This window comes from Misgurnus anguillicaudatus, chromosome 23, assembly GCF_027580225.2.
Source record: "Misgurnus anguillicaudatus chromosome 23, ASM2758022v2, whole genome shotgun sequence".
NCBI lineage: Eukaryota > Metazoa > Chordata > Actinopteri > Cypriniformes > Cobitidae > Misgurnus > Misgurnus anguillicaudatus.
In genome coordinates this window covers 19,264,626-19,277,609 of record NC_073359.2, presented here as the reverse complement: position 1 = coordinate 19,277,609, position 12,984 = coordinate 19,264,626, and the positions used below count along the sequence as shown (strand labels likewise).

At 37.6% G+C, this 12,984-nt stretch overlaps 1 protein-coding gene across 1 annotated transcript; it reads left to right on the top strand.

The window, feature by feature from the left end:
• The first annotated feature begins 1,367 nt into the window (after positions 1-1,367).
• On the top strand, positions 1,368-5,872 carry LOC129454115 (granzyme G-like). The gene is made up of 5 exons (XM_073861744.1): positions 1,368-1,422; positions 1,623-1,779; positions 5,072-5,192; positions 5,329-5,556; positions 5,671-5,872. The coding sequence occupies exons 1-5, from the start codon at positions 1,368-1,370 to the stop codon at positions 5,821-5,823; spliced, it is 714 nt and encodes a 237-aa protein (XP_073717845.1). The 3' UTR covers positions 5,824-5,872.
• Positions 5,873-12,984: the final 7,112 nt, after the last annotated feature.

Below are 12,984 nucleotides of genomic sequence, written 5' to 3'. Positions count from 1 at the left end.
TTTGGGTTAGGGGAAGGAATAAAAACCATTACCTCTAGAATGTCTCCACAAAAAATGAAAAACAGAATATGTGTGCGTGGGTGTGCATGCATGTCAGGAAGAAGATAACTTAGCAGTTTGGAGATAAGTTACATTTTTTTTTTTTTTTTTTTTTTTATTCATTAATTTATTTATTTATTAGGTTGTACAAGCTAGCTATTAGGAGATAAGTACCATTGTTATAAGTTACATTTAATGGTAAATGATTTCACTTGTAATCTATAGTATCTGCACGGAAGCCTACTCATTTACCAAAAGACAAAGGATAAAAAAATGAACCATTGTTTTGGAGGTAAAAACACAATATTATGTAAAGTAAAACGCTGATAAAGTAACTTTACACTTTTAATGAAGTACAATGAGGATTGTACCAAAATTGGAATTAAAATAATTAAATTATTTATTAACAATATGTCTAGAATTAAATCTTCTCATTTTGTTGTTGTTTTAAAAAGGAAATTAACTTAATAATTTTGTTTTGGGACTACATTAATGCTTTTTGTTGACACCTAACTGAGCAGTGCTTTGCATTTGAAAAGTAGTTTTTGAATTTTAGTGTTATTTGATGTGTTTTGTAGTGTTTAATGTTTATTTATCTTTGAGATTTAAAAGAGCTTCTGTTATATTTTTGACTTCTGTGGTTACCACTGGTTAGTGCTTGCAAAGGGTTTGTGAGTCATCACGTGTGTTAATCACTCAATGAGCAATAGCTAGGCTAATGCCAGTACTGAGATCAGTATCTTCTTACTTGCTTATCATTTTTGTTTTATGCAATAATGTGCTAAAAAAAGTTGATTTCAAGATAACCTATTGTAAACTGTTGCCATTATTTAATTGTGCAGATATATCACAATATATTTTTTACAGTGTAGGCTTAAATAATTTGACATTTTAGGTAATTTTACATGATTTATACAGAAAGATTACATAAAAAATAAGTCTTAGTCAAACTTTAGTTTTAAGTGATATCACATTTTTTCTTTAAAAAATTAGAATACTGTGACTGCATGATAAGATGATGCCTATAGCTACAGACAACTAGATACAGACGCATACAGTATAAACTAATATAAAGCTTGATCTAGAGTAATTTGGAGCTTTATTTACAGAAGATGTACACATTTTTGCAGGCTTGTATTTTGGTTGTATTACTGAAGTGTGGTTATGATGCACACTTCCTTTCAAGTGCTGATGTATAGATAAACATATGATGTGTTTTGTGAATTTTCTTTCTTTTTTCTTCCTGGTACGAGTCCCTTGACTCAATATTTAACACAGAAGACGACCTCACTCTGGTTCACACATCGCTGGACTGAACAGTGACTACAATGAGCATCTTTTGGTTTATAACTACACTGCTACTGCTGCACTCCTGCACCCCAGGTAATGACTTCATATCAGACTACACTAATAACAGCAGACAGTTTCTCATAACCGTTTAATAATAAGTTCTTAGAATAGGAGGAAATGCAGTGAATTTGTTTATTTTCCCATGCAAATGGTCTTTTTATCACATTTAATATTACTTTCATGCATTAACACAAATAGAAACATCACCAGAGGTTTTGTCAATCTCTCTTCAGGTGTCGGCGTGGATCATGGTATTGTTGGCGGTAAGGTGTCCGTTCCACACAGCCGCCCATACATGGTCTACATTCGTGACACACAAACACAAGCAGCATGTGGTGGATTTTTAATAAGAGAAGATTTTGTGATGACGGCTGCCCACTGCAAAAGAAAGTGAGTAAATTTATATGCTAAGTGACAATATTTGTTATGTGAAATAAAATCAACCCAAACATTTTCTTATTTTTGACATATTCTTAATAAATATACTTAATATAGACCTTATTTTGTATTATGTATTATTAATATATCATTCTTAATGCATTCCTACACTTTAAAAAAGCTTTGGGTTAAACACCCCAAATATTTTTATTTTATATTAATTTTATTTATTTAATTTTGTTACTTTATTGCAGATGTCAAATACACCACTTTAAAAACACATGCCAACACCTTTACTTTTTTATTAATAACATGACATTACATATAATATTTAAAATATCTATAATTTACATTGCATGTGCTGTAATACAGGCAAACATATCTAAGAACTTAGAATAAAACTGAAAAAATTACAACTTTCGTAAATCCTCTTGAAAAGTGCTGCCTGGAGTCTGTCCTGATGATGGTCCAAATGCCCGCCACATGTAACTTAACAGTGGGGTTGATTTGATTCAGCGCAGAGTACACCATTGAGGTGCAGGATAAGCAACTTTAACCCTTTACCGGGACACAACAAGATGTTCAGAAATGTATTGTGAGAGCTGTTTAAGCAGATTATGCAACGGTTAAAGCGTAATTTTTAAAGGAGACATAGAATGATTGAACGGGGTATTTATCCTTGTCCTGTGACATGTAGACAACACATTTTTGGTTAGAAGCCTTAGAAACTTCATAAAAAACTCTCTCAGAAAGGTATATTAGGGTGGGGAACTTTAAACGCGTGGTTTTGCACCTATTTGGCCTCCCTTCGGGCTTAACTGACAACCTCATCATGAAATGCAAGCACTTGATGCTGATTGGTTGCCTTTGCTGCCACTCAAAAGAATGTAGCCATCTTCAGAACACGGACAGACCAAAATTTTACAGATAGAAGAGTACACCTCGGAACGTGACTTGCCATTTCGCCTTGAACTTCGCGAACACTGCTGCAATTTACTTCCCGTTGAAGGCAAAAGGCCGGATGTATGCAAATTTATTTGAAGGGCAGTGAGATGCATTTTACGTAATATGTATCCGTTGTTCAGATTGGGCCATTTTCTGGCGGAGGATTTCTAAAGAAGGATTTCTATGAAACGAAGATGTTCAGAATGTCTAGCACTTTTCGTATGTTCGCACTTTTCGTATGTTCGCAAATGTGGGTAGACTATACCGTTATTAAACTAAGACAATGTTTTTTGATTCTCTGTCACATTTAATTAAAAAAAAATCTGATTATGTGTGTTTATACATGACATTCGTGTCACGCGTCACTCCTCTTTCTTTATTACATTTTATTTGCTTAGGTTTTCATAGGCTAAGGAGTAAAAACCTCACATAAGTCATATATTTATGATGAAAATGTCGGATTTTGATTAAAGGAGGCGTTTTGAACATCCAATAGAGTAACCAACATATTTATCATGTGGGCGCAACTTATCAAACAAGCTAACGACTAACAGATGATAACCATAGTTTCACGACATGTAAACTGGACTGTTGTCACACGTATTTGCTTTTTTAAGTAATGGTTTTATGGATAAATATTTTTTTTAACAAATTTTTTTTATATGTCTTTGTTAAAACCGCAGCTTCTCCACACCTGAAGTGTGTGCCTCATACATATTGAAGCGAAGCCGCTGGCTCTTTGATCAGCCCATGGTGGCTGGCTGCAGTTCAAGTCATAAACCCGCCCTCTCCATGCAAACGCACGGGATTCGGCTCTAAACAAAAATTATTTACACTTCCAATAAAATTGTCAGAAACATGGTTTTTGGTCCTATAAGGTAGTTGTTAACACGCTGATATAGGCTATCTTCAATTTTTCATTTTTGTGATAAGTTTCATTTTAGCTAGTAATTTGATGCTATATAAACAAAGGGTTAGGATATATAGTGGATATATGTTTTCTTTAATTAAAATAGACCAGTTTCTCTGATTGGTTGTATTGCGGCGTCTCATGCGTCTTTACGTCTTTAGCATATTTGTGACTTGATACTTGATACAACGTGTTTTTTCACTGCATTTTATGGATCGTGTAAAATATGAATATTAGAACATTAAAGGAGTAGTCCACTTTAGAGATGGGGTCCATTGACTTTTTATAGTAGGAAAAAAATACTATGGTAAGTCAATGGGCCCCATCTATAAAGTGGACTACTCCTTTAAGAACGAACCAGCACCGCCTGCATCATCTGACTTCATGCAAACACCGACTGGCTCAAACTCGGAGATTAGAGGTCCAGGTGGAATTTTCAAATCTACAGGACACTGTTTTAAGAAGTTTAATGTTCTTACACGCCGGGTTCAGCTATTTTAAAGGTAAGTTAGCGTTGTTTTAATTTACGTAAGCTTAAATGTGAAGTGTGGCTATAGACCGTTAACAGCATTACGACGTGATTATGGTAAAGCGGCTTTTAGGACGCGGTGTGCGCTGCGCTATGAAACTCATTCATTTCAATGGCTTGCGCCGCGCGAGGGCGGTTTTGTTGTTGCGTCGAGCAAAGTGCGAGCGTAGCTCACACCGCGGTCGAAGTTCAAAATAGTTTTGCGCATGGTTTGTGATCTTTTGGACTTTATCTCGGAAATGAGCTGACAGTCTGTAGTTGTATGAGTGTGCGCTTGCACTGTATTTGTTGTTTTAATGACTTGTTTTTGCAAGTTATTGTTGCTATTGCGTGTCCCCCGATGGAAGACACGTGCCCCCCTGTTAGTTATGGTCTGGCGCCGGCTCTGGTCCAACCCTAATCAAACTTACCCACCTGTGATTTTCTAGTGGTCATGAAAACCTTAATTAGCTTGCTCAGGTGTGTTTGATCAGGGTTGGAGCAAAACTCTGCAGTGATTCGGTCCTCCGTGGTAAGATTTGGTGAACCCGGTCTATGGCACCTACCCAAGTGCTGAGTTTATTTGACCCAGCACTTGGGTTGACATGTCCCGTGAGGCCATTCATTCTGTAAAAACGATCAAAATATTAACCCAACTGATTGGGTTACACCAGACTACCCAAGACTGAGAAAATAACCCAATTAAATGACCCAAAAGGCTCAACCCCAAGTTTGGGTAGAAAAAACAACCCAGCATTTTTTAAAGTGTAAAATATATTTTATATAAATATACTATTACATTTTTAACATTTTCCAGATTCTGCACTTATGACCACATCTGTATATGAATGGTGCAACCAAATCACCATTAAACGAATTGTGTAAATCTTTTCTGGGGTTGAAATAGTGTCATTTTTAAAACTTTATTTTCTTTGCTTCAGTAACCTCAGGGTGTATTTGGGTGTCAATGACACAAATGATTTACCTGAGGGTATAGAGGTCGATGCCTTTCCACATAAAGGTTTTGTGAACAAGCCAGGTGATGACATCATGCTACTAAAGGTTTGTCTTTGTCTACAGAGTTTATTTAAGCAGCAACTAATCAATTTTAATATGCATTTGTATGTATAATTTATTATTTTTTTTAACTATATGAGACATCTACTTAAGCAAGAACATAACATGTCTTCCCATTTAGCTTAAAACAAACGCAACTCTGAACAAGACTGTGAATATCATTGACCTGCCAAAAGCTATGGGAGAGGAAATCACAAGTAACTGCATGGCCATGGGTTGGGGATGGCAGGAATACAATGAGAAGTCTGCATCAAGTGTCCTGAAAGAAGTGAACTTGACTCTTTTAGACTCTGAAAATTGTGACACACCTCACACTTTATGCACTAAGGAAGAAGTGGGGCCAGCACGGGTATTTATTTCATAAGCTTTCAACTTTCTGTTAAATGGAAACATTTAATGATTATATTGTTATTGTATTTTAATGGTACATTTATGTCTAATTGTAACACAATTTCATTCACAGGGAGACTCTGGCGGTCCACTAATTTGTGGAAATGTCCCACAGGGCATTGTGTCTTACTACATAACGGATGAGTCTACAACCTACCTTACAATGTATACTAAAATCTCTCACTACCTTCCATGGATTCATAAAATCATGAATGCAATTCTTTAATGCATTATGAACCATGGAAGGCAAAGCTGGAGAAACTTAACATGTTTGATTTAAAAAGGATTCTCTTCATCTGCAATTTAATTGAAATAAAGACTGAAACCCTTATCACTTCATAAGTCTGTAAAAATTATTTCTGCAACAACAAGGGCTCATTATAGTTGTGCGTACGTCCTAAGGCGTAGCCGCGATGGCGTAGACTACATGTCGGTTTTCATATATACTTCTGCATCGTCGTTCGCGTTGACGTGTAAACACACATGCAGACCGCTGGTAGGCAGTATCCACGTGTGTAACCACAGTAGCAGCTCAATGGGCTTTGTGCCCAGCTGCACTACTTCCTGAGCTTCAGCCGGCTCCTTGTGTCCTGCCTCCGTTATTGGACAAACTGATTAATCCAGGTGTGTCTGATTATTGTGTTTGTGACTACTGAGGTCAGGCACACCTGGATTAATCAGTTTGTTTGTGACTACTGAGGTCAGGCACACCTGGATTAATCAGTTTGTCCAATAACGGCAGACAGGAAACAAGGAGCTGGATGAATTTCAGGAAGTCGTGCAGCTGGGCATAAAGCCTATTGCCTAAGAAGCAGAGGTTTGGCCAGTAAACCCACAAATAAAGAAAAAGACGCAACTTCTTGTGTAAGTTTTGAGAAGACCAGCAGTGATGGAAGTAAATAGCCAGGGACTTTTGTTGCAGTTTGAGTTAAATCACTTCTCAACTTGGCCCATCTTTGCTCTCACTGTCCCAAACGGAAATACCTATGACACAGTTTTTTACCTGACGGGAGGGGTTCTAGTGGACCAATCACAGCCCTTGTGGCCTGCGTATTACTGATTCGCTGTTACAATTTTATCGAGGTGCATAAATATTTTTTTTAAAGAAAGACGACCCGATACAAACCAGAGACAATTAGACCCGAGTCCGGCCCGAACTAGTGGCAACATTTTTTAACCGGCTGGACCCGAGAGTAAACGGCACTGACGTGTATGCATTCTGCAGACCCACACCCAGCAGTCAGAAAGAAACTCTGGTGGCCTCGCAACCAAAATTTGGCAAGCTGCTCCATTTCTTTTCCTTTGTTATCTGCCGATGACACCAAGGTAAACGCTAAAATGTACATAAAAAATTGACTGACATATTTGTCTCAAAGAAAATTAACATACCACTAGCCACACAATGTCGCAAGCGCTCGTGGCAAACAGATGAGAGGTTTGAAAAGCACATTGACGCACACACGCGAAAGAGTTTGGGTCTTCTCGGGTGTGTTCAGCAAAAACACATTAATTTATCAATTACCCGATACACGATGCCGCTATTATTGTACCCGAGCCGTGTCCGAGGCACATGTGAAACTTTTAAACCCGAACCCGTTCGGGTCTTGGGTCGGACCTAGGGTTTTCGGATCTAAGTGGACCCGTGAAGACCTCTACCTGGAGGGCCGGTGTCCTACAGAGTTTAGCTCCATCCATAATTAAACACACATGAAGCAGCCAATTAAGGTCTTACTAGGCATACTAGAAACTTTTATGCAGTTGTGCTGAGGCAAGTTGAAGCTCTGCAGGACACTGGCCCTCCAGGACTTAAGTTGCCCACCCCTGGTCTACAATACAGCCATGCAAATTGCCAACCTGGTTTACAGACGCCAACACCAGAAGCAGAGCGGTTTTAGGTCACAGAGGTTTTAGCCTCCTCGCACCTTGAAATTTAATGACAAAGTTGTGTTTCCCCAGGAAATAAGAGCATGATTTGCTGCTATGGCCATCATGTAAACTTTAAGCATGGAGGAAACGCGTCCGGCATTCAGTAATTTGTGCAGAAAGAAAAAAGTCACAGCTCAAGGGGTCAAAGATCTTAACAGCGGCCAGAAGTGGTGAAGAGCTAGTATCACCGCCATCATTGTTGATCATGCACTGTTACTCAATCGTCTGGAAACTGTATTTGGTTTGTCAGAGACCGTTCTTGGCTGGTTTAGGTCTTCTTTTACTGACCGCAGTCAATTTGTTTTTATGGGTGGACATAGGTCCAAAGTTGGTTCTGTACATACGGGGGTCCCACAAGGGTCAGTACTGGGTCCCTTACTTTTTAGTATGTATATTTATCCACTTGGTCAGCTGCTTAGATCTCTGGACCTTAACTATCACTTTTATGCTGACGATACGCAGATCTATATTCATTCAAGGCCAGGTCAACATGTGGACATTGTGCATCTTTCTAACTGTATTACTGAGATTAAGATTTGGATGTCTAATAATTTACTGTCCTTAAATGGCTCTAAAACGGACATTATGCTCCTAGGCTCTCCTCATCAACTGCGAAGTGCTGATGGTTCGCTTACCCTGTCTATTGATGGTGTCACCCTGGCGTTTCAAACCAAACTAAAAAATCTTGGGGTCATTTTTGATGTGTCGCTGTCATTTGAGCCTTTTGTTCAGAATACGGTTAAGACATCTTTTTTTCACCTTAGAAACATAGCACGTTAATGTCCCATGTTGTCCTTTGCTGTGGCTGAGAAGTTGATATACTCCTTTGTTTTTTCTTGTCTGGACTATTGTAATGGTCTTTTAGTTGGAGTATCTAGATCATTACTCAACAAACTCCAATATTTACAAAATTCGGCTGCTAGAGTACTGTCTGGGGTCAGGGCTGCAGATCATATTACCCCTGTCTTGAAGGCATTGGCTCCCAGTCAGGTACCGTATTGATTTTAAAGTCCTTATGTTAACATATAAGGCTTTGCATGATCTGGCTCCTCACTACTTAACTGTTCTTTTAACCCTAAGAGCCCTAAGGTCATTTTTACAGTGTATTGTCCGTCTGGTTTTATTTTCTTAAAAAGCTTGTAAAACATCAACCCTGTTGTGCACAGACCATCTACAAACTTCTTTTTTTTTCAAGATAAGTTGGACTGTGAGAATATTTGTGTTGTATTGATGTCACATGAATGTAAAATAAGTTATGGGACCATAAAGACAAATAAAAAAATATAACGGAAATTGAATCAATTATATATTTATTGTAATCACACACAAAATAATAAAAGCTAAGCATTTTTCCTCGCTAAAACAGTTGTCTCATGTCTTTGGAGTCCTGGAGCACAGAAATGAACATTATAAATTATACAGATCAAAAACTATTTACATTTTTACAAAAAAAGTCCAGGCGTTTTCATGACATTTATTTATGCCAAGCCTCAAGCCACATGCTTGATGATGACACATGCATGATGACGCACACATGCGTGATGACGCACACAAACAGAAAGTGGACATTGTAGCATTGAGCTAGCGGTAAACCCGATAGAAAAATTTATAAACTATGGACATCAAGTGGATAAATCTAGAATGTAAGAGTTTGGATGCATTGCTGAACAACTCCGAAAAGAGGGACAAGTTTCAGGCTGGATAGAAAACCTTCTGTAAAAGCTATAATGACACCAAACGGTAAGAAGCTACTTTTTACGGTTATTAAATTATTTGAATATGAATCAGAGGTGCCGTTTTCAATCGTCGACGATTGATTAGGTTTCTGAGGGTTAATGCCTCTTTTAATGCCTTACTCTTTGTCGTAATCTGCGTTCCTCTCAAAGTGGACTCTTAGTTGTGCCTAAGACACGGCTTCGCTCCAGGGGTGACAGAGCATTTTCATCCTATGCTCCTAAGCTTTGGAACTCTCTTCCAGCTGACATAAGGGAAGCAAATACTTTAGAGACTTTTAAATCTCGTCTTAAAACGTTTTATTTTAGGATTGCTTTTACTTGATTATTTTATTTTCCTTATTATTTTTGTTATCTATATTTTTTGTATTTTTAATCTGTTGTATTCTCTGTAAAGCGCTTTGAGAAAGTCACTTTTAAAGGCGCTCTATAAAATAAAGGTATTATCATTACAAGATGGGATATGTAGCTGAGACAGGTGAGCGTTCCACATACCAAAGGCTGACTCACTCGCAGTGTGCACCTCATCCCGTCATTGAGGCATCCATGGTCACCACTTTCCTCCTATATACAAAACCGAGCTCTGTGCCCAAAAGGAACAGATGAGTGGATCCCCTTACCGACAGCGCTTTCGAACAATCGCACGTCACTTTTTGTGACTTTTTGGGTGTGGCCAGTCCTGAAACCATAGACTTTATGTACAGCACCCTCGGGGACATAAACACACTGGATCTTCGAGGGTGTTCGCAGGCAAACTGGACACGTTGATGGCATGAGCTCTTCGTCAGACCGCCGTTCTGGATTGTGGCCCCGCTGCCTTTTTAGCATAAGCTCCGCCCTTTCTGGCATGCTCGAACGCTATTAGTCTGTACATTTCACAGAACAGAGTTAACCAATAGCAGAGTAAACAGCAATTTCCCCCATAGGGTCAGCTACTGAAGCAATGCAAAGTGAACCGTATTGAAAGTTTATAAACATACAGTGTTTTCATTTGAATCAGTTTAAGCATGCTCATGCAATATCTGAGTAAGAGCAGAACCTTGTACAGAATGTATAAACACATAAACAGTGTTTGGGGTGTGTATTTTATCAACTGTGTATGCATATTCCAATCAGACAGATATTGGATCATAGTGGTGGGTTTTTTTTAGGGCCTAGACAAGCCCTCCAACACAGATGCACGCACACATGCACACAAAGTTAGATCTTATAGATTTCCCTCCTACAGAGATCCCTCTTATCACCAAGGTGTGGTTATGTTACGATAAATCAGCAAAAAAATGTATTCAGCACTTTTTAGAGATGTTAAATTAGACAAACTGATTTGAATCAAGTACATGGTTAAATTTCTGGTTTCACCTTGTTGGCATGAGTCCCTTGACTTAGTATTTAAGCAGAAGACAACTTCCATGTGCTTCACACATCGCTGGACTGAACAGTGACTACAATGAGCATCTTTTGGTTTATAACTACACTGCTACTGCTGCACTCCTGCACCCCAGGTAATGACTTCATATCAGACTACACTAATAACAGTAGACAGTTTCTCATAACCCTTTAAATAGTTTCATAAAACTGCTCACATTAATGAGTTCTTACTATAGAAGGAAATACAGTAAATCTGTTTATACCAATCAAACAGACTTAATATCACATTTAATGTTGCTTGTATTAACATAAATAGAAACATCACCAGAGGTTTTGTAAATCTCTCTGTAGGTGTCGGCATGGATCATGGTATTGTTGGTGGTAAGGTGTCCATTCCACACAGTCGCCCATACATGGTCTACATTCGTGACAAATACACACCTTTAGCATGTGGTGGATTTTTGATAAGAGAAGATTTTGTGATGACGGCTGCCCACTGCAAATAATTGATTGAATGTGTATAAATGACAGCTATTTTCGTCAGTTATGGCACGTGGATCTGGCCACTTTAAATCAGGCACAGACAGACATAGGGCAAAAAAATTTTTAATTATTCAGAGAGAGTGAGAGAGAGATTGTGTTTGTTGAAAGTTTTTTTTAAGTATATTTAACAATATACTATATTTAAAATCCTTTATTGCCGGGAATATACACTCGTAATTGAGTTGCTGATGAATGTATTTTGTGCACGATGCAACCAAATTATTGTCAAACCTATTGTGTTAATCTTTTATTTTGGGTTTTAATAGTGGCATTTGTTTTACATTTTGTTTGCTTTAGTCATCTGATGGTGTATTTGGGTGTTGATGACACGAATCATTTACCTGCTGGTATACCCGTCGATGCCTTTCTACATCCAAATTTTGATTCCAAGAATTTGAATAATGACATCATGCTACTAAAGGTTTGACTTTGTCTACAAATTTTATTTTAGCAGCAAGTAGCATTTAGCATTAGTGTGTGCAATTCATAACCTTTTTTAAATAAAAAACATGAGGCATCTTATCAAGCATCTTTACGTGTCTTCCCATTTAGCTTAAAACACCAGGAACTCTGAACAAGACTGTGAATATCATTACCCTGCCAAAAAATCCAAAAAATAATATCTCATGGAACTGCGTGGTCATGGGTTGGGGATTAGAAAAACACAATGGGAGGTTTCCTTCAAACGTCCTGAAAGAAGTGAATTTGACTTGTTTATCCTCTAAAAAGTGTGCACCACCTCACACTTTATGCACTAAGGATAAAGTCGGGCCAGCACCGGTATTTATTTCATAAGTTTCAAGTTCTGTTAAATGGAAACATATGTTTTTAATATTATTGTATTTTAATGGTATATTTATGGCTTACTCAACCACAATTTTCCTTACAGGGAGACTCTGGCGGTCCACTAATTTGTGGAAAAAATGCAGTGGGCATTGTGTCTTACTACATAAAGAATGAGTTACCAAGCTACCTTACAATGTATACTAAAATCTCTCACTACCTTCTATGGATTCAGAAAATTATGAATCCAACTCTTTAATGCATCACAAACCATGGAAGGCAAAGCTGGATAAATTCAACATGTTTGATATATGAAAGCTCTTCATCTGCAATTTAATGTACCAGATCAAAATAAAGGCAAATCTTTATCAGTTCACGTGTCTGGTAAAATTATTTCTGCAACTACAACCTACAGTACAGTACATGATCTAACTGGAATACAAATGTTCACAACAGGCCACCTTCTAGTGAATGTTTATATCACTGATTAAAATAACTAAGATAAACAACGAGGACAATAACTCAGGATCTGTTCAGTAAAATATTTTACAATACTGAGCAAGCACATTTAGATATAAAAAATAAATTTCATTTTGAACTAATACATTCTGATTTAATTTTGATTTTTATTTAATGCTACCAGCAAATACAGACCTCAGCATCACTGCCATGAAACTGAGCTGTTAATATCACAAAAGTTTAGATTCCACCTCCAAACTAGCAGCATGTTCAGCATTTTAGACTGAAAAATAAAAAGGGTTTTATTTTAAAGAAGATCCGAGAAAAAAGTCATGCATTAACAATTTCTCAACAAAAATGCAGAATTAAAATTAAGTTTAAAAAATTGCACAAAAAAGGCAGAATATTTTTAAAGGCAAATAACACAAGTGGCACATCTCATCAGATCTTGACTTATCTTTTTTCAGTATCATTTAACTCCACTGCAGTCACATAAGAACAGAAAAAACACTTAAAGGCGGAGTCCACGATATTTGAAAAACGCTTTGGAAAAGGAGACGGGCCGACTACCAAAA

Excerpts from the sequence above, each read along its gene's own strand:
- LOC129454115 (XM_073861744.1), top strand. The coding sequence starts at position 1,368 with ATGAGCATCTTTTGGTTTATAACTACACTGCTACTGCTGCACTCCTGC. Across the intron at positions 1,780-5,071 it reads GCTGCCCACTGCAAAAGAAA|TAACCTCAGGGTGTATTTGG; the intron begins GTGAGTAAATTT and ends TCTTTGCTTCAG. Across the intron at positions 5,193-5,328 it reads ATGACATCATGCTACTAAAG|CTTAAAACAAACGCAACTCT; the intron begins GTTTGTCTTTGT and ends CTTCCCATTTAG.